Genomic DNA, 21720 nt, shown 5'->3' on the forward strand with positions numbered 1-21720 from the left:
CCTGCAGTAGGAGATGGTAGATGGTAGATGCTTTTAGTCTCCATCTGAGAACCACTGTCCTGTAGAAGGCAATGGTAGATGCTATAGTTAGTCTCCCTGTTGAGAACCGCTGTTCTGCAGTAGATGCTGTGGTTTTGTTTTTGCACAGACAAGACAGTTTCCTCTGGACACAAACCACTTGGGAAAATAAAGATTGGGACTCAAGTTAGGGGTTGTTACTCTGTTTTTGTAATTTTACAAATCAGTAAGAGCAAGTGATCTCATCCAAATGGCAGACTTTATCTGCTTTAAGCCTTCAGAACAGTTTGGAAAAGATAAATTTCTTGTCCCCACAACTAGCTTCTCTCTCCTGTTCATCAGAAACCTTAGGAAGTACAGTGACCTAAGTGGTGTGAATTTTTTCCTCTTTTCCATTGAGGAAAAGATGGATAAGACTGGCCCTCTGTTAGAGAAGGAATAGTGCATTCTTCCCTAGGGAGCCTCAATGTTGTTGGATTCAAACGCTTTGACAGTGTAGCAGTTTCCAAATCTATTTACTGAGTACTCATTTGAATATTTTACCTGTTATGATGCTGTAAGATAAAACAGTCTGCAAACTAGAGTGATTGAAGTTAGGAGTAGCCAGCTGCTGGACCAAGATGACTACATGGAAGTTGGTGCAGGCAGTTAGATTGTTTTAGTGGGAGACACAGAAGATCTCATTAAAGAGGTGCTTGATAAGCCCTGTGCTCAGAAGGATGTCAGCACTGAGACCTCAAGCTAGGAAGTATTCTTTTGAAAAGAGCGATGTGAAGATCATTCCAAGGGTGGGAGCCTCACACAGTCGATGCTGGGCACTGCTGTCCTCTAACTCACATTGGGAACGGTGTGTGTTAGAATCACCAGTACAGAAGTCACGGCGGCCTAAACATGAGCACTGGCATTTGTACAGAAACCATTGTGGAATTTTTCTGGGAAATCTATTAATAGTTTGGTGAGGAAATAGTATTTGTGTTTTTAATAAATTAATAAGATTTTAATAAATGAGACAGGTACAATTTTGTGGAGTAGAGTTGCATTTGTCAAAGTGGAGAGATTTTGAACAGAAGAGATTAGGGAAGTGAGATCAATGGGGGAGCAATTTTATTTATTTACTTTAAAACTAATTCTGAGCTGCAGATGAAGGTCAGTATACATCACTTGCTGATTTTGCATAGGCATGGGGTTCAATCCCTAGTTCTCCCAAGAAAACAAAGACAGACTTACTACAACTTTAATAATTTTTTGTCAATGGCTGCAAGTCAGTTCATTTTAAGTTAGAGTGTTGACGCTTCCCAGATTTTGTTACAAAGATAAGTAATGATTTCTGTCAGAGGGGATTTATTTATTTATTAATTTGGGTTGACAAAGAGAAACCTAAAAATGAAAGGATTTTAATGTAAAGCATTCCAGAATTAATCATCAAGACAGTAAAACTCCAACTCATTCAATGTATAATATACTCTAAACCCTACTCCTAGACACTACAGGCCAAGGGAATCAGTGTATTAGATACTAAGTCAGAAAACTCCTGATTACAAGTTTTTAATAAGTATGTTCTTAATATTTTAACATTTTTCAACACATAGGCATTGACCTAAAGAAAATGATTATACATACATATATACATGTATGTATATGTATATATATGTATGTATATATGTATAATGATTTTGGTTTGCTTCCTTTTGTTTTTTGAAACCAGGTCTCATTAAACACCCCCGAGTGACCTGGAATTCACTACATAGACTAGACTAGCTTCAAACTCACATACTCCCCTGCCTCTGGAACGCACCACCCTCCTTGCTATAAAAAGTAGTATGAACACACAGTAATAGAGTTGCTGTGGAAACGCTGTAATTAGTACCCAGAATCTTCCTCATCTATACAGTCTTAGGGGAAAATTGAAAGCTAACTTAAAACAATACAGTTTTAACCATGATAGTTAAAAGACTCTCTTAATAAGTCCTGTCTGTACATCACAGATTGACCGCTTACTTGCTTCTCGAGGCACCTGTCAGTTTTTGTCAAGGAGATTCACAGTATCTATTCATCGGGAGTGCTTAGTAAACAGTGGCTTTACATGCATGGTCTCCTTGCATTCTCAAGGCAGGACTTGGGGAGGGTGATACCATTTCTACTTTCAAAATGAAGAAGTGACTTCCCCAAGGTCCTAAGGGATAGTAAAGTTTGAAGCTGGAGTTTAAATCTTTGAATGCTGACTCCAGAGTCCCAAATGTATAAATTCTCAAACGGAATCTGCCGGTCAAATGTCCTTGTGTAGTAAATGCCCCCAAGTGTAGATGCCTCTTCATGCCGCACAGGTCATGCTGTGGTGTGGGCTGTTTCCCTGTCGTTCTAGGTCATTCTTGGCTGATGCCCCTGGAGACAGCATGGCTCCACAGTCCCTGTTTGTCACCTGTGCTCTCTGTTTCTGGAACTTATCTTTTCCTTTCCAGTCTTTTAATCACCTCCTACCTTCCTACCTTGCTCTTTCATTAACTTTGTATTTTTCCCAGCTTATTTAAATCTTTTCTTTCCCTTTTTCTGTTTCTCAATTTCCTGTGCGTCTTGGTTTCAGTCAGTTTCATCCAGTCTGGAAATTGGAAGGCGATAGCCAGAGGAGCGAAGAAAGTAAAGCAAAATCTCTTAAACTCTGCTTACGTCAGTACCGATTTCCTAACGCACTAGGCTCATTTCTGTCACTCATTGACTTGCTTAGTTCTACCCCAGGTGATGTTCAGTAGCATTGAAGATCTGACCAACACACTGAATGTGTTGAAGAGGATTTCACAGTTGTGTCAGGAAATATGGGAACCAAAGGGGACAAGGAAATCAAATGTGATGTGTTACTTTGCTTGTAACCTTCCGGCCACCGGATAGAGCTGGTGGTTTCTTTTGTGTGAGGGGTGTTGATGGGTCTTCTGACTGGTCTGCTGCTTTCTGCTCTAAGGGACCTATGCTCTCTGCTCTAAGGGTGACTTCCCCTTTTGAAGAGGACATTTGCAGAATTTGTCACAAGAGAAAGATGTTTCTCGGTTCTGTCAACAGCAGCTGTCTTGTTGAAAGAGATCCATCCCATACAGAGGTCTTTTGAACATCTCCATTCCGTACACTAGAAAATGAAGTTATAATGAATTAAATTTAGCAGCATCCAGAGTGCCTTGGCCAGCTCCTCACTGTGACTCTAGGTTTATGAGGTCTGTGGAAGCCACCTTGGAAATAGGCAAGCATCACACTAGTTAATCCCATGCTTTAGCATTGTAATCTGACACAATTTCAGTCCACTATTTACTCAGTGCAAGTACCGTGCATTGTATTTCCTTGAATACAATATATCTCTTTTTTGTTGTTGTTGTTTTTTGTTTTTGTCCTCTGTAGTGTTTGCAAAATTCTGCATTTCCTGGCAGTGGCAGTGGGATGACTCGTTTTACACTGGTTTTATTCCTCAGTTTTGTGGGTGTCTTTTGATACTGTTTTGTGTTATTCTTTTATTTTTTTTTATTTTTTTTATTTTTTGGTTTTTACGAGACAGGGTTTCGCCTGCCTCTGCCTCCCGAGTGCTGGGATTAAAGGCTTGCGCCACCACAGCCCCCTGGTTATTCTTATTGTTGTTTTGTTTTATTTTTAATTTTTTGAAACTATGTTTCAATACGTAGCCCTGGTTGGACTAGAACTGGCTACCTAAGCTATATGGGCCAAGGATTCCAATCCCCCTTCCTGTTCTGGGACTAAAGGAAGGCATGTGCCATGGCACCTGGAAATATTATTTGATTTTTATTCAGTTGAGGTTATTATGTAACTCTTTCAAGGTGAGACATCAAACATAAATTTATTTTCAAATATTAAACTAGCCCTGGATGTCTGGAATTTATTGTATATTTAATTTTTATTTTTATTGTTGTTTTTGATGGGAGGTAAATTTTGGCAAGTTCTCCCTATAGCTTCCCCAAAATTCACCGTGTAGACCAAGCTAGAGCTGTGGCTGTCTCTGCCTTCTGGATGCTGGGGTGAGAGCTTTGAGCCACCACATTAGACCTTCTAACTTTTCTTCCTTATGATAACCTGGCCAACTCGTAGTAGATAGAATATCATTGTTTCTTTGAAATAGCTTGGAAGGTTTTTCTTTGGTTCTATTGTGTGGGAGCATGGTTTTGACAAGAAAATTCTAATGATCCCTATGCCATTAAAAAAAGAAGCCACAACTGAAAAGACAATTGCCGTAATTGTTGAGCCAAATAATAGAAGTTTTACTTAGAAGACTATCAGAACAGAGGCACTGTGACATGACACCAAGGACACGAAGTTTTGAAAAGGATCCCAAGAGAGCATGTCTGCCTCCTTTCCTGCTGGTGTGTTAGAAATTGCTCTGTCTGTCTGTCTGTCTGTCTGTCTGTCTGTCTGTCTATCATCTGTCTATGTATCTATGTATCTATCAATCTATCTATCATCTATCTACCTATCTACCTGTCTTCTATCTATCATCTATCTATCTATCTATCTATCTATCTATCTATCTATCTTCTATTATCTATCTATCCATCCATCCATTCATCCATCCATCCATCCTAAGTGCTGGGATTATATCCCACAACCAGCTTAGCTACTGAATTTTATACTGATCATTGACAACACAGTGCTTAATGATGAAAATTTGAACCTCACTCAAGTGCTTGACTAACGTCAAGCAAATCTGCTTCTGACCACATTTGATGTGTTGATTTAGTGCATAATTTACAGTTTTATGTTCCACTCAGCATTATTTTTGGCTGTATTTAAATATACATGTGTTAGTTAGCTTTCCACTGGGAGTCCAATCCATTAGAGGGATTAAAAGAGTTGGTTAGAGGCACTGGGGTCTTGACGGACACACACCTGACTACCAGAGCATAAGCTCTCTATGTGCAAGATTGTCTGCAGAAAGAGGGCCTTTCGCTTCTTTTGTAATTTGGAGGATTTTTAGTTTTTGTTAGTAATTGCTCCAAATAGTGCTTTCAGCACTAACTTGATTTTCCATTCATTAAAAAAATAATAGACAGTATTGAAAGGTTAAGTATAGTTTTAGCTTCTCACAGTTTTCTACATTGTGAGGGAAGATCTATCACATGGTTTTGGTTTTAATGAGATCCTATACAAGGAGTTAAAACACATATTGAAAAGTTGGCCCTAATTTTTTCTCTTTCCCTATTAGTTCTATATTTATGCTATTTTTTAAATTTAGTAAGTATTGTTAAATATTGTAAATAGAAATAAAATAATCTAGATGGGCAGTTTTCATTATTTCAGATGTAACTTTGTTAAGTAATGATTATTTCAGATTCTTGTTGGATGTGACATACAGACTTTTTACCATAATCCCTTGTCCACCATCTTTATCATAAGAACATAGTTTCAATATAGTTTAAGCTCAGTACATATGAGTTTGTAATTTAAAATTTTATATCTTTGATTATTTTAAATATAATTATTTTATATTTTCATCAAATTTGGTTTTTTTGTTCTTTGTTTTTTTTTTTTGTTTTTAAACAGATATCATTTATGTTGCACCAGCTGGCTTAGAATTTACTATGTAGACCAGTCCAGGCCGGCCTTTAACTCAGACATCTGCTTGCCTCTGCCTCCAAAATGCTGGGATTAATGTACACAACCACTGCATCTAGCTGAATCTGGTCATTTCCTCTGTCTGTCTGTCTGTCTGTCTTTCCTCCTTTCTTTTTTTTTCCTTTTTTTCACTTTCTCATATCTCTTGTGCATAGAAGATTGTTTCCTTGGGGGAATACAAACTTTCATGTTTATTGTTTCTTACCAGTGGGGGTTCATGAAATTTTCTTACAGTGGAAGTATCCAATGGCTAAAACAACAGTTTCAGAACCTTGCGCTGTTAATTGTAAAACATGTTGCTTCTTGAAAGAGTGAGCTATGTGAAACCAAGCCATTTGTCCCACATGTGTGTCAGATGCTCATTGAAAACTCTCAGGGGTAATAACATTTTTCCCTTACACCGATGTAGATACTGCTTTTTTCTTTATTTTTCTGTCTTGTTCATTTCTTATATTGCGCACTTACTTAAACCAAATAACACAAGTATATAAGGTATAGTCATTTGTCTTATAGGAAAGTTAAGTATTGCAGGCAGACCACAAATATAGGTATACATGTATTAGAACCCGAGCTGGGAAATGTAACCCTTTGCTGGGATGCCCAGCATGGACGTGCCAATTAAAAGGTGAGCCAGGTTATGGTAAAGCAACAGATATTTCTAACACCACACCTGTTCACACTGTGATCCTTCTACTCTGCAGGCGGAGGTAGAAGGATAAAACAGTTTCAGTACAGTCTGGACTGCTGGGCAATTTCCAGTCAACTTCAGCTACGTGGAGCAACACTGTTGCAAAAACGTGGCAATCCATATAGGAAGAGAAAAATCTAAAATGCCAGGTGAATGCCTAAAACACCAGTTCTCCTTGAATCGGACCTGGATGACTTAACCTACCCATGATTAGGAGCCAGGCTCACGCAAAATTTAACCAGAATTGTTTTTAACTGCAGAATTAAATTGGTTTATTGCTTTGAAGATAGTTTCTGATTGTTCACATTTGCTTGATGAACATGAGTCAATTAAAAACATAGTCCACTGTTGGAGCAAAACCATCATCAAATTTTTAAGATAGGGTCACGGAATCTGTTCAGGTAGACCTTTTGATGATAATTTAGTGTGAGCTTCCTTTTACTACACTGCAGTTGTAAAACGAGTAATTGAGTGTTTTCCTAAAATTAGACTTACCTTAGTAATTAGATGCTTTGTCTTCAAATTCAGGGAGAAACTTTTATTCAAAATATGCAAACCCTGGCATTTAATTTATCTTCTGATCCTGCAGAGAACAGGGACTAAGCAGTGTGTGGAAATGGGTCAGATAAGTGCAGGTTCTCGCTTAGCCTTTGTCAGTTACCAAAATGTTTTCTGTTTAATGCGTTCCCTGCTCTAAATAATCACATCACAAAATCATTAGTGTTTCACTTATTATCCACCGATTCAAAAAATTCAGATGGTCTTTCCAATATGGCATAGTAATCTGAGACTGCATTTTTTAAAAGTCTGTTATATCTCTGGAATCCATTTTGAAATTTCAGTTTTGAGTTTATTGGTATCTAATTCAACTATGTATTCAAGGAAGTCACTGATCTTTCTTTAAATTTACAGTTTCAAGTGTGTTGCTGTCTTACTTGCTTGTGTAGGTCAAAAGTATTGTTTTTAAATGCCCTGAATATAGGATTTAGTAGAAGTTAATCTGGTGTCAGTGAGTACATTCTAACAATTGTTCATATTAAGTATAAGCTTTTGTATGATCCCAGACGATTTAACCTTGGATGAGTGATGTCCGCATGCTGACCCAGCCGTGGGGGCACCACAGGTCAGCCTGCGCGTCCTGCCTCTGCGGTGGTGTCGAGGTGCACTGGGAAGTGCTGTGAGAGTTAAGTTCCATGCTCAGAAGCAGGTTTACTAGGACAGTGAGAGCAAGGGTTCAGGGGACCCAGCAGGCCTCTCGTTAGTGCTGACTGAGGAACAAACAGCCGTGGAAGGGCTCAGCCCTTTGGGAGGCTATGTGACTGGGCAGGAATGCCGGGGTTATTTTGATAAGAAGGAACGGCAGTGTGGCCAACTGTGATCTTCCCTGAGCTCTGAAGTGGGCCTGCCATAAAGGGCTGAAGTGTTTGTTCTTCCAGATGAACCAAGATAAATTTACCTAGAAAAATAAACTTGGTATTTCAGTTAATTTGCCATGAACTTTTTATTCTTCTATGCACAAGGAGGTATGGGAAAATAGTTCAACATTGCCATTTTGGGTGCAGTTTTCACTATAGATTTGCAAAATAGAGAAGGAAATTAATGCAGACACACGTGTAACAATATCACAGCAAATGTTGTATATCCAAAGAGACAATTGAAGCTGCAAAGTGGAGTAGTATAAAATTCTTTCTCAAGTGTTCTTACTGAGCTGGAAGCCACAGGTCTCAGCATTCCTAGCAGGGTGCTCAGAAGGGATACACATTAATCTGATGTTTTCTCGGCTGCTCTCCCCCTGTGGGGTATGTTGGAAGATTTGATTAGGAATGTTTCTGTTTTTAGAAACTATCTGTTAAGAAATGTGTAATAGCCACAATGTCATCTTTTATCCATTTGACTTTGTTTTGGAAATAGTTGGTGCTTTTTAGATGTAATGTCAGCCAGCTAACCAAAAATAAAATTTCTATAGTTTCTTAAGTTCTAGAAGTTTCAACTATGGTAGGGCTTGGGGTCAACTTATTTTGTAGAAATATGAAAACCTACAAACTGCTTTTGGTTATGTTTGGGACAGGAGCTGACTAATAATTTCCTGTCTCAGCACTTCCCGAGACACTAGCTGTTTACTGGGCTTGGTCACACCTCCCTTGTGTGACTTCTGCCATAAGCACATGGTTGTCACTCTGTGGTGGTCTCTCCCATTTGATCTTGGCTCCTTTGACTGAAGGGTCTTTTTAGCCAAAGCAGAGGTCAAGGGAAAAGCTTCTGTAGCAACCTCCTAAGCACCTGCTCAGGTCAGAATGCCTTGTGTGCAGCGAAGAGCATGGCGTCTGCTTTTTCTTCTGGGCTTCACAAATCACCCTCGCTTCTGGGTATGGTTGATACATAGGTAGTGACTTCCATTCTAACCAACTCCAGCAGGAGCCACACACCGAAAACAGCACTGACCGCCACTGCATGCCTCCTCAGAAACCGCACTGACCGCCACTGCATGCCTCCTCAGAAACCGCACTGACCGCCACTGCATGCCTCCTTAGAAACAGCACTGACCGCCACTGCATGCCTCCTCAGAAACAGCAGTGACCGCCACTGCTTGCCTTCTCTAAACAGCACTGACCGCCACTCCATGCCTCCTCAGAAACAGCACTGACCGCCACTCCATGCCTCCTCAGAAACAGCAGTGACCGCCACTACTTGCCTTCTCTAAACAGCACTGACCACCACTGCATGCCTCCTCAGAAGCAACACACTGACCGCCACTGCATGCCTTCCCAGAAACCGCACTGACCGCCACTGCTTGCCTTCTCTAAACAGCACTGACCACCACTGCATGCCTCCTCAGAAACAGCAGTGACCGCCACTGCATGCCTCCTCAGAAACAGCACTGACCGCCACTGCATGCCTCCTCAGAAGCAGCACTGACCGCCACTGCATGCCTCCTCAGAAACAGCACTGACTGCCACTCCATGCCTCCTCAGAAACAACACACTGATCGCCACTGCATGCCTTCTCAGAAACAACACACTGACCGCCACTGCGTGCCTTCTCAAGGGTTCTAAGAGCATTTTGCATTTCCATGATTACACAACTAAGGAAATAAACATATTGTTTGAGACAAGCAAATCAATAGGGAACTAGTAGGGATTATGGATTATGTATGCACATGAAAATGTCTATCAAATTAGAGAGATGACAAAATCAGAAAGGCAAGAGGGAATGGGTATGAAATCCTACCAGAATATGCAAGTGTGGTTTTTAATATTGTGTAGCTTGGTGTTAATATTTAACCTCCACTTATGAAATCTTTACTATGTAGAAACACTTCCTTTGTGATCATGTTCTTATTTATTCTAGATTGTCAGCAATAAATATCATCATAAAACCTAATTTACAATGGAGGTAATGGACTCTGGAAAGTGGAGTTGTTATAAAATCACATGACTAGTGTATAAAGTCCTTATCCTAATATACAATATTGCATTCTGAACTCAACCTAATTGAGTAGATACAGATAGATATGTGTGTCCAAATGCATCTTCTAACAAACAGACACTGTATAGCGATCTGTTTCTACCCACACATGACAGTGGAGGCCGCGTCTCCAGAGCATCTTTCCCCGCATCTGAGGGTGAGGTGCAGTGGAGGCCACGTCTCCAGAGCGTCTTTCCCCGCATCTGAGGGTGAGGCTGCACGACTCCACTTTAAAGGCAGATGAAGGGATTTGCTTTATTCTAGGCTGCTAAATGCTCGTGAAAACAACAACAAGCACCCCAAACAAACAAACAAGCCCCCAAGCCTTTCCCAGAATGTTTGCTACCACAGAATTTAGAATCTCTGATACACCCAGAGTTTGTTATATAGTTAAATTGAATAAGCTCATGCTATACCTCTGGATTTCAGTCATTTGAAACTTTCTATGAAATCTAACCTAATCTGTGTTTCATCTTCCCTTTCTTTGGTTGGGTATCAACGTTTTCTGGTTTCTTGCTTCTCCTCGCCGCAGGGGGACTCTGTTCAAGCGGGCGACGACTCACCGTTCTCGGACTCTGTTACCCTGGAGCAGACCACCAGCAACATTGGGGGGTGCAGTGGTCGCGTCAGTCTGTGGATGCAGTGGGTGCTCCCCAAACTCACCGTGAAGCTCTTTGCTGCAGATGTGGGGAACCAAGGCACAGGTACAGGGGTGCTGTGCTCCCTCACCGTACAGATGAACTGTCATTACCTCTAGGAGAAATGTTCCTGATTTCCCTTCATGTCCATTTGTAATTTAAGCAGCTCTTACCGTAGTGTTTTTCAGAGCGTTGGCTAACACTGACTCTCATCACTGCATAAAGCTTATGTGTCCATAGTCTTTGACTTTGTGAAATCTAATTTTTCTTGTTGGTAATTAGAATTGGCCCCAGAAGGTGCGAGAGTCTTACCCTCAACCATAACTGCCTTGAATTGTCAGTATTCAGAGACCTTGGCTAGTAAGAGGTTCACCCATTCAAATGACATCTATGGTTTCTGCTAACTTGAGATAGATATATGAAGGTCTTTTGACACTAATGTTGCTTATGAGTCTACAAGTCTGTATAACCTTAACGCCCTCCACGGATGCGTCGGTAAATGTGAGCTATAAAGCAGTTTATCTGGGTGTTGACCGTGAGGGCTGTCCTGGCAGTCTGGCAGTGACACTGGTTTTGTTTGTATTTTGGTTTCTTTCTTTTGCAGAGGTTTGTATGGTCAGTGAGCTGGAAGACCTCAGTGCGTCCATCGACGTGCAGGACGTGTACACCAAAGTGAAGTGTAAGGTAGAGAGCTTCAATGTTGACCACTACCAGAGCAGGTGAGCAATGAGCAGTAAACACCGGAAGCTCAGTCGCCACGAGGGCGTGTCTGTTTTACAACCGTGATTACCCTCCAAGAGAATGCTCAGCAGATGAAGTCGTTTTCTTAGCGTTCTTTTATTCATATCCAATAAAACTTGATAGCATGGCAGACAGCTCTTCACACATAGACACAAAGCTGCTTTCACAAATCACCTTGGGAGCGTATGCCACGTGTCACAGATTTGCTAAGATGCCAGAACACATGTTTGGATGGCGCTTGCTCCATAGTCTACACTGAGGTAGAGCCCTTCAACTCTTAGGGGACTTCCCCCTGATCATATAACTGACATAAACCTAAAGTCACATTATTCCCTATGTAGACCTTGTTTATCAAAAGTAAGATTGCATGACAATATGAGTTGTTTGTAATAATTAATGCATAAAAAGTGAAGAGAGAGGTTTTCCAGTGTTTGAAAATGATCTTGACATTAATGTCCCCTAAATAAAAATGCAAATCCCTTTTTCTCATTTGACTTTTTAATTCCAGTTTTATTTTTTAACTATAACACACATACTATAAAGATGCTATTAAAATATCTTAAATAGTATTATATTTTCAACTTCACAGTAATTTCTCTTATAGTCTTAAAATCTATTTTCTTATGAATTCTTAGCATTCATCAGCTCAAGAGTTTTCTCGTGTAGCTGGATGCCCAATGTTTTGTATACATGTATTGATCCATTGCATACCCTAAAATAATTCTGCAAACATATTTCTAGTTTTCCTTTTGTATTTGTCTAGTCTTCACATGTCATATTGCTTATACCAACAAAATACACATCCATGATAGCTGAAAATTGTCATTATGAAATATAAAATATTTCAGTTGCTATGTAGTAGAACTTGTCATAATAGTCTCTTAATCATCAGGTGGTAGTTATTTTTGCCATATTATCAATGAATTGTTAATTGCCATGTGATTTTCTTTAATTTCTCTCCAGTGTAGTGCATTTAAAATGATGTGATTTTTCATGTAATATATCAATGCAAGAAATGAAGTAATTTCTGATATGAGTATTTTGTAATATAGTTTATTCTTAGTTTTAGTGTTGTATATGAATTTTAAATTTTAGAAAAATTATTCATTATAATGATATGCTTATTAATATATTTTATATTCTGGGCTTTATGCTAAGCACTGGGGATAAAGGGCTTAACAAGAATAGACAAAAGGTTTTACACCTTTATCTTCTCATCTTACGGGAGAGACGAACATTGATGAAAAAGAAACACAGAGTAGTCTCTCCTGAGGAGATATGCTCCCATGCTGAGCCATTGGAGTGTCGCACTGACGGTTCTGCTGGGTGCGCTGTTACGCCTGTGTTTTAGTGCAGTGGAACATGGCTTACTTTAGAACCGTTGATATGGTTATGTTGGTCAGAGAACAGATAAGGTGAACTTGTGTCTTCCAGGCCAGGGGAAGGTTGGCAGTCAGGACATTTTGAAGGAGTATTTCTGCAGTGCAAAGAAAAACCTGTGGTGAGACTCATTCAGTAATTTTAATTTTTGAGAATATATTTTAAATTGTTTGCATTTGTTCTACTTTCCAATAGGACTAATACTTTTAAGAATTAGAACTACGAGTCAATTCTTTTAGACTTCTTCCTCTAAATTATGTTAAAAGTTAAAGTTGCTTATTCTTTTAATCTGCTCATGTTTTGTGACCATATTCCTTTGTAGCAATTGAGTAAACTCATCAAAATGGAAAGGTGTGGCTGTATCATGTTTTATATTATTTTATCATTTATGAATGCCATGTTGACTTTTTGGAAGGTCGTTCCATTTGTAAGTAAGTAACTCCTGGATTGCCATTACTGGAAATGTGAAGTACCAATTGTATCTGAAAATCGATCATTTTATTATTTTTTTAATTTACTTCCATTTGCAATGATTTTGCAGAAGAAAGTACCGACAGAGCCCATGTTCAGAAATGGCTCAGACTTGAACCTGTGCAAACTTGAGCAGAATTAAAAAATCTTTCCTGCTTTTTTTTTTTTTTTGGCTTATTGCTTTTATTTTTTTATTTTTTGTCTTCTCACCTTCTTTGCTCCTGTCCATCACCTCAAGCCATGGGGAAGAGTGTTGGTCTTTGGGGCAATGTGGAGGTGTCTTCCTTTCCTGTACTGACAAGCTGAACAGACGCACCTTGCTGGTCCGACCCGTCAGCAAGCAGGACCCTTTCCGTAACTGTTCTGCCTTCTTCCCTTCTGTAAGACATCATTTTAAAGCTACCCCTCACCTCAGAATCCCCCCAACAAGTGGCAAAGGCGGAACTGAACTGTCCATGAGGTCAACTCTTGATGTTCATCCCTGCCAATCAGATTCATGTCTCAGTGAACTGCAATGTGTTCTCATGTCACAGAACACCCCTGTACCGTACTTGGGGAGTCCGCTGTACATACTACTGCTGTTCTGGGTCTGTATAGGAGAATTAGTGTTGCCACCTCTTGAAGGAAATCAAAACGAGTTAGTAGGTAAAACGGCTTCCCAGTTGAACTTGCGTTGAATGATCAAGAGTTGGCCAGTACTGCATTTGCCATTCCTTGTTTACTTCCTGCCCAGACGGCTCTGTCTTGTCTCGTTTGTTTTCTGTTATACAGCTGTATCCTTCTCACAGATAACTGGAAGTACTTTATTTATCGCTGTCCTGAGCTGAGACAAGTTTGTACTTCTGTTGTTTTCTGGGTACAAAACGAATGTAGGCTGCACTCTAATACCTTTCAGAAGTATCAAGTGTATATTCTTCCATGGTCAACATAAGAAATTATGTTACTAGACATACTTGTTTTAAGTGACATCCTTAAAGTTAATGAAATTTTAAAGTAAAGCTAGCACCTAGTGTACCAAGTCATTACAAACATGAGCGTGTGCAAAATACTTTATATTTTTCATAAAATTCTAAAGGCATAAATACTACCTTTATAAATATTTCGTGAGTTTCTCCTTACATGTAAAGCTTACATTAGCATTAAAGCAAATGCATCTTTTCATTTGACCTTTAACTTTCTCTAATCATTTCTTTTGTGCTAGAAATAGAGTCTGAAATGTGGGTCTGTGCTGGTAGAAGCCCTCCTTAGTTTTCCTTTCCTCTACGTGCATGCCCAGTAATGTCTATGAGGGGCATAGGTGATGCTGTCACGGAGCCCCAGCGATCATTCTTAATCATTACACGCCTCCTGAGAACCCATGGAGCCCCAGCGATCATTCTTAATCATTACACGCCTCCTGAGAGCCCACGGAGCCCCAGCGATCATTCTTAACCATTACACGCCTCCTGAGAGCCCAAAGTTTATTGTGAATTCCTTGAAAATTTTTGATGTTTTTCTTTCTATATTAAAAAAAAATTAGTAGGGTTGGAGATCTGTAAGGGACTGCAAGCTGCATGAATAATCCCTTGGATATAATCCTCTCCAGAGATACTTCTATGACAATTCAATAGTCTTTTGTCTCTAAGAATTTATTTTAATTGGTAGAAGATGTTGATTTTTTTTTTTTGCCATATGAGAAGAAATATATTACCTCAGTTTTGGCTGTGTATTTATTCTCCTTATTTAATGCAGGTACAACAGTTTTAAAAAATGAAAGCTGTTCCCCTATGTAGCCTATCTTTCAAGAATATATATATATATATATATATTCTACATTTCAAAGATTTTTTTAAAGCACTGATATATTTAAATGCCTATTATACTTTTTTCCCAGGGTTTAAACGGAAGCTTGTTGTGGACAGGATTGTGTAGATTAGTGTAACCTTCTCCTCAAAGTACAGTTTAGTCACCTGGAGCATTGCTGTGGTCCCTTCCAGGAGGAGTGACGACAGACCCTTTCTCCTATGACTGCCTACTGGCCAGCAGCATAAGAATCAAAACTTACTCTCTCTTGCTTTCCTGGGATTCTGTTTCTATTAAGCATGGAAAGAGAAAGTAAGAGTCAGAGAGTAGATGCAAAGGGAAAGTTTGGAATGGTTGAAATGGAATGAAGGAAGACCACTAAGGGAAAACAATATTTAGCACAGATTGCTTTCTGTTTTTTCCATTGGTCAAGTAAATTAATTTAAAGAACTGCACACAAACTTTTTTTCACCTTTCTTCATTTTAAAGTCCACTTTAAAAGAAAAGCTAGCAGCTGCCAATTGAGCACTGAAGTAGAGTCCTTACAGAGCGTGCGTGAGACCTGTGGATCAATCCCTAGCAGCACACAGGCACACGTGCACCACAAACCGAAGCAAACAGACGGTAGGAAAAGTAAAAATGCAGCAACAGTGTCTGAGCTGCATAGTTACTCCTCACGCCCCTTGGCTGGTTATGGGCATCGACCTGAAAGCAAATAGACCGCCAGGGGCCCTAGGGATGGTGGCGTCACAGACCTGCAGACACCATGGCGCAGTGCGTCCCCACTGCCCTGTTCTGTAATGTGCACCTCTCTTTTTCTCATTCTCTAGTTGAGATCTGTTATTAATGTCACCCCCTCGGCCCTAGTATCTAAAAACAATCGTCTTGTCTGGATTAGGAATTCTAATTTTATGTTAAGTGATGAATAAAACAGAATTTTGTTTTCTCGGGGATAGTTCTCGGGTCTGTCAGTCTAGTATATCCTTGGAAGCTTTTAACCTCTCTGTAGAACTGAGCGCTCCCATGTTCGTTAAGTATAGGATGGACACGAGTACTGTCTCTCTGAAAAGATGACATCTATGTTGTGCTTGCCTTTTGTGGAACAGACAACTACGAAACTACTTGATGGTTCTCATCAACAGCATGGTTTTCTCTCTCTGACATACACAAAAGCCGTGACAAAAAACGTCCGCCACAAGCTAACCTCGCGAAACGAGAGAAGGAGCGTTCACAAGTTGTCGGAGGGCTTCGTGGATGGCTCGCCTCACTTTCTCCACGAGATCCTCCTTTCTGCACAAGCGTTTGACGTCGTGCTTTGTTTCCCTTTACTCAATGCCATTGCAAGCATATTCCAAACTAAACTACCCAGGACCCAAAAAGAGAAGAGGAAGTCTACCGGCCAGCCCATGCGGACCCACACGCTGACATCCCGCAACTTACCTTTGATTTATATCAATACAAGTGTGATCAGAATTTTTGTTCCCCAAACCAAAGAAACACAGTCAACTGTCGAAGGTATAGTTTCCTGGTTTCATTTTATTTCATGTGTGTGGAGTGTGGAGGTGGGTGGCTGGGTGGGTTGGATTAAATACCTTTCTCTGACACATGGACAGAAGTTTTATTAATATATGGACATAAGCCTTATTTCACATCTCAGCTTTATTCTTTACAGGTGTCACTAAGTATCTAACTCTACTTAGAAGAATGAGAAAACTGACAGTTTTACTCTGTACATTTTGCTTTCCGTCTGTAATTCTAGTTTGGTATTCAGTTAGTATCCAAGATATGTAGATTTTGTTTACAAAAACAAAATAATATCCATAACGATGAAATGTATGAAAATTCTGTTGTAAGTACCCACTGACAGGGTAGGAAGAAAACTTTGTCAGCAGACCAGCATGGCCTTTTCAGGCTTCCTAGTGGCTTCTGGAAATCCAGTCTTTGACTGTATTAAGTTAATAATAGTCCTGCTTCCACACACAAGAGTCATTTCAACATTTTTCTTTCCTTTATGGCATTAAAAAAAAATCGAGGACTTAGGAGTTTTGAGAGACACTATAGCGCAGTTGTTCATGCTGTGAGTTTTCAGGTCATACAGACTTGTACACACTGAGTTAAAATCCCAGCTTTGCTACTCAGGCTTTGATCGTGAGCACATCATGCCAAGCTCTTCAGGCAAATGGCGCTAGCACTCTGTCAGGTTGCACATTATAACAGTAGCACAGTGACACCTGAGGTCGCTCTTCAGAGCCCTGACACCAGCAGGCGATGCATATGGCGGCAGCTCTGTAGACAATTCTCACTTAACAGAGCTATTCCCGTGGAGAAGTTACATCCTTTCTACTAAAGCAGAATTTTACATGCCTCCGTGAATCCTACTGTCACAATTAAATCCTCTGCCAGTTTTAACAACATGACATTACTGAGGTGTGGAAGACACTCAGTTGTGATCTTCCTTATGCTACGTTTGTCTGTTCCCATGGCTATAATTAACTGGGAATTAATAAATAATAGGAATTTATCTCTCACATTGGGTGCTTGAAAGTCCAAGATGAAGGTGTTGGTGATTCTTTGTATGTTGAGAGCCATTTTCTGCTTGTAGATTGGTACCTCATTGTTGGAACTTCACAAAGACAAAAATTGGACAAAAGGGACAAACTCGTTGACCAAATATCTTTAATAGCAGAATGGATGCTTATTACTGAATTACTTTCTAGCAGCCCCACTTCGTAAAACAGTCATCTTGATTTTAGCTCTATCATTATCATTTGGTGGAATACATGCATATTTCCACCCATAGCAAAATTGAGTATTGAGGTACCAGTCATTGTAATAAGATGTTTTGTTTTTTTTCTCTTTTGGGAGGCCCACCACCCAGCCCCCGAATGAATCACACACAGAGGCTTATTCTTAGTTACAAATGTGCGGCCTTAGCTTGGCTTGTTTCTAGCCAGCTTTTCTTAAATTAACCCATCAACCTTTTTGCCTCTGGGCATTTCCTGTTCTCTTCTTCTGTACATCTATCTTACTGTTACTCCATGGGTGTTGTGTGGCTGGATGGCTGGCCCCTGATGTCCTCCTTCCTTGTTTTCTTGCTGTCCCTCTTCCTTTTTTCCTTCTAGTTATCCTTTCCTACTGCCAGTCCTGCCCATCCTTGGTCCAGTCTTAGGATTGGCCGTTCAACTCTTTATTAGACCATCAGGTGTTTTAGACAGGAACAGTAACACAGCTTCACAGAGTTAAACAAATGCAGCATAAACAAAAGTCACATGCCTTCAAATACTATTCTACCACAAGTCATAGTGTATGCTATATAAAAATATAAGCAGTCTTTTTGTTCTCATTTTGTAGAGGAAGAAGGCTGTTGCTATGCCTTGTCAGTGGTTTGGAAATATTTTGTCTTCTTATTGGGATTTTTACAAATTTTATTGGGGGGGCAAAAAATGCACATAAAATTTCTGCTAGCAATTGTTTATATTCATTATGTTGAGCAAGTGTCACAATGTTTTTTTTTTTAAGTCATCCCAAGCAGAAGCTGTAGACACATTAGGCAATAAATTTTTCCAGATCCTAGAAACCTTCATGTATCTCCAGGTTTTTGTGGTCTAGAAATTTCAGTGAGTGGACTCATGTCATATTTGCCTTTTGGTACAGGCTTATTTTACTTACTGATCTAAATTGTAACATAGAAGAATGTCACCACTTTATGAGTGAGGAGCTTTTTTGAGTAGATAAATATGGCATTTTGTTTATCCATTCATCTCTTGATTACTTGGTTCATTTTACGTTTTTTGGCTTGAGAGCACCTGGAGGAGTCGCTGTTTTTAGTTCTTGATGCATCCCAAATGGAGAATTCCTGCATCATGTAGTAATTCTCTGCTACAGTTGTGTTGCTGAGAGGCCACTAACTTGTGTGGGAGCCCTTTTGTGTGGGAGCTGGATTGCTGGGGGCGGGGGTTGTTTTTGGTTTTAACATTTCTGCACAGGCTCATTTACTCTCAGAAGCAGGAAAGGGAACCATCTTCAGCTGACACAGTTGATCCTGTGGGCTGAGGTTTTACCCTGTGTAGAGGCTGAGGGCAGACGTTCATCTTTTAACTCTTGATGTGTTTTGTATTATTCTTACCAAACGCTTACGGAAACAAGTTCTGTCCTCGTTGATGTCTCTGTGTGTGTGTATCAAGCAATAGTAATCTGACAGACAACAGAGGAAATTTAAAAAAATAGCCTTATTTCTTCTGAATAGTTTTAAATCTCTAGTAGGTTTCTAGAATTACAAGAATCCCATTTTAAGCAGTTGCAATACTAAATCTAGAATTTTACTACTTGATTTTAAAGCTATTTATGTTTGTTTTGCCCTTCTTTATTTTGGAGGTGGTATTATCATGTGTAACTTCAGAGTTCAGGTACTTAAATGTCTTTTAGCTCACTTTGAAGAACGTTCAGAGACAGGGAATATTACTGAAAGTATCTTTGGAAAGATACACGCTGAAAGCAAAATCTAGCATAATTGAAGAAATCTTAGTAGAAGCAACAATATCATTGTTATAGATACCATTAGTTGACTGGCTAGTAAAACAGAACTAAGAACAGGTTGTTCTTTAGAAAGAAGTGTATTGGACTGACATCCCAAAAAGAGTGATTAAATCAAGAATGTCTGATTCATAGTCTATAACATAAATGCAGAAACCCTGCCATACAAGTGGCCCTGTGCAGCCTGCCCTTACAGTTGTCTGTGTGCGGCACAGAGCCTGAGATGAATCACCAGGTGCATTTCCCATTAGCATGCGTGTGTGCATCATATTCACACATACGGAGCCTACTGTCGGCATGCTGGTTACTAATTTACGCCTTTTGTCATGTGCCTATGTCGTATGACTATGGTGTCAAGAAACTGTGGTATCGCACAGTGGTGTGCTTCCAGCTTCAGGTGTTTTATTCTACTGAGCTTATGAGAAACTTAAAGGAGTCTCCCAAACTCAATTATTTTATATTTGACTTGAGAAAATTGGTTTTAAAGAGAACAACTTATGCTATAATTTCACGAATATCTCTTTATCTCTAATTCAGGATACTGAAGCAAGATATTGATTTCAGAGTTGTTTATAGCCTTTTCTCTCAAAACGCAAACACACACACACACACACACACACACACACACACCTGTACAGGTGTACACACAATGCTGTTTTACCTCCACAAGGATGATCTTTCTAAATTATAGTTCTTGCTAATGTAAAGCTTGATTATATGAAGCTTTTTGATAACGTATGATAACGATAGAATTATCTTCCACATTCTAGTGTTTCATTCAGGTAGGCGATTTTGAAAGTGTGATTCAGCCTGAGTGTTGCCCGCCTCTTGCACAGTTAACAAGATTCTACACTGACAGGTCTTTTACTTTCCGGGTTAGTTTATTGCAGCATAGCGATCTGGGGTTTTGGATGCAGCTTTTGTCTCCTGGGGTGAGTGGTTCCTAGTCAGACTCACTCACAGTGGCTTAAGTGAAGAAGGAAGGTGTTGATTTTCATGTTGGAAATGCTTTAGAAGAGAACATTCTCATGTGGTTCAACTAGTCAGTGCAGGTTATAAAAGCCAAAAGGTAGGTGTGTGTTTCTCCAGCCACAACGTAACTGGAGAAATCACTCAAGACATGTTTCCTTGGGTAGATTGAAATTATAAACTGAATACTTTCTATAATAAGAATAGCATTTTAATTTAATGTATGAATCTTGTCAATAGGCAGTTGTATATGTGTTTTACTGTGTAATGCCCGAGAGAACACTGAGCTCTAACAGAGTTCCCTTCTTGGATCTGGTTTGTATGTAACACAAGTATGTAATTTTCCTTCCATGTGCACCCTATTTACTGTTTCTATTGCAGTTGAGATTTCATATGGCGGGGAGTATATCCGCAGCCTGGAAGGACAGTTAGCAAGTCCACTAATTGTACTTTTGTGGTATAGTCTATTCTCCAGGCTTACTATTTATTGATTTAATTGATGCCTTCTGCTTAATCAGAGGCTTTACCCACATGGAACTATTAAGCTTGGCATACAATGCAAGACCTGTGAAATGTAAACACTGTTCATAGTTTGAGGACCTATAATCAAGCCAGACCTCCTGTCATTTGAAAATAGCACAGCTGTGTGAGACGTAGCTTTCTGTTTGATCTTTTGTGCAATGGGTTTTTGAAATCACCGTGTTTACTGAGATGTCCACATGCTGATATTTATTATGAGAGTTGGTCTCCTTCTCTCCCATTTGCCCCCCCCCACTCCCCACTCCCTGCCACTGTAGCGTTTCCCCTTCGTGCCCATCCTCCTACCCTTGCCATCTAGCTTTATTCTGCCTTCTCATTTTCTCAGCTCTTAACTTTCTTCTTCTGGACTAATCAAAGTCAGACCCTACCACGTGCGCTGCTAAGGCAGCTGGAAATAATCTCCAAGCTTTCGCATTCTTTGGGCAGCACAGTTTGGGAAAGACGGATTGTGCCTTTGTGGGACGTCTTGAGGCCTTGCACCCGGCCCTTCTCTGTTCTGTTTGTGGCAGATCCTGGTGGTGCCTTGAGAAGAAGCAGGAGGTTTCTCCTGTTTCTCATGCTTCCTATTCTTATTCCCACCACCACCGTTCTCAGTGGTGCCTCACACACGGCAGGCAGGTATGCTAGCACTGAGCCATATTACCAACCTTACGGGTTTTAAGTGCACTCACTTAACGTTCAGAAAGTCGTATATTATGTTAATAATGCTCAACTAATAGCTAAACAGCTCTTGTAGTTGATTTATTGTTGGAAGGCATGGAATTTAATGAACAGGGTCATTAAAAAGCCCCTATCCCTTCCAAATTACCTGAAGTAGATGTGGGTTACAACAAAAATAAGTTTGAGCTTCATAAGAACTCCAGGTTACGTAATTTCTTATTCAATACAAAGAAA

General features: G+C 39.8%; 1 protein-coding gene across 6 annotated transcripts in view; it reads left to right on the top strand.

The window, feature by feature from the left end:
- Vps13b (vacuolar protein sorting 13 homolog B) overlaps positions 1–21720 on the top strand; it is a 431910-nt gene that overhangs the window by 187105 nt on the left and 223085 nt on the right. For 2 of the 6 annotated variants that reach the window (XM_040730365.1, XM_040730363.1), the window contains exons 25-28: positions 10305–10476; positions 11015–11129; positions 13241–13382; positions 15891–16299. In XM_040730365.1, coding sequence (XP_040586299.1) covers positions 10305–10476; positions 11015–11129; positions 13241–13382; positions 15891–16299 — 838 coding nt within the window. Of the gene's footprint in view, positions 1–8719; positions 9689–10304; positions 10477–11014; positions 11130–12585; positions 12653–13240; positions 13383–15890; positions 16300–21720 lie in introns of those variants that run through there. The other 4 variants (XM_040730368.1, XM_040730364.1, XM_040730366.1 and 1 more) reach the window with 4 other exon arrangements.

Source organism: Mesocricetus auratus, unplaced genomic scaffold (genome assembly GCF_017639785.1).
Source record: "Mesocricetus auratus isolate SY011 unplaced genomic scaffold, BCM_Maur_2.0 Super-Scaffold_100023, whole genome shotgun sequence".
Taxonomy (NCBI): domain Eukaryota; kingdom Metazoa; phylum Chordata; class Mammalia; order Rodentia; family Cricetidae; genus Mesocricetus; species Mesocricetus auratus.